Genomic DNA, 495 nt, shown 5'->3' on the forward strand with positions numbered 1-495 from the left:
TGCCGCTGCGGAACAAGTATTTTTTCGGGGAGGGCTATACCTACGGGTCTCAGCTGCAGAGACGAGGCCCCGGCCAGGAGCGCCTGTACCCGCGGGGGGCGGGGGACGGCATTCCCGAGTGGGTGCACGACCTGGTGATCAGGAAGCTGGTGGAGCACCGGGTGATTCCCGAGGGCTTTGTGAACAGTGCCGTCATCAACGACTACCAGCCGGGGGGCTGCATTGTCTCCCATGTGGACCCCATCCATATCTTCGAGAGGCCCATCGTCTCCGTCTCCTTCTTCAGCGACTCGGCGCTCTGCTTCGGGTGTAAATTCCAGTTCAAACCCATCAGGGTCTCGGAGCCCGTTCTCTTCCTGCCCGTGAAGAGGGGAAGCGTCACGGTGCTCAGGTAAACCGCCCGCGTTGCCGAGGCCTCCACTAACGTGCCGGGGCTCGGTTGTGTAACGCTAATCACGAGGCACGCGGATGCACGCACCGACGGCGGCTCGGGCT

At 63.0% G+C, this 495-nt stretch overlaps 1 protein-coding gene across 1 annotated transcript in view; it reads left to right on the plus strand.

Annotated features, from left to right (window-relative positions):
- Positions 1-495, plus strand: part of MYO15A (myosin XVA) — a 38,602-nt gene that overhangs the window by 24,282 nt on the left and 13,825 nt on the right. Inside the window, exon 65 of the mRNA XM_010570600.1 lies at positions 3-391. Coding sequence (XP_010568902.1) covers positions 3-391 — 389 coding nt within the window. The remainder of the gene's footprint in view (positions 1-2; positions 392-495) is intronic.

This window comes from Haliaeetus leucocephalus, unplaced genomic scaffold (assembly GCF_000737465.1).
Source record: "Haliaeetus leucocephalus isolate CR32 unplaced genomic scaffold, Haliaeetus_leucocephalus-4.0 Scaffold295, whole genome shotgun sequence".
NCBI classification, from domain to species: domain Eukaryota; kingdom Metazoa; phylum Chordata; class Aves; order Accipitriformes; family Accipitridae; genus Haliaeetus; species Haliaeetus leucocephalus.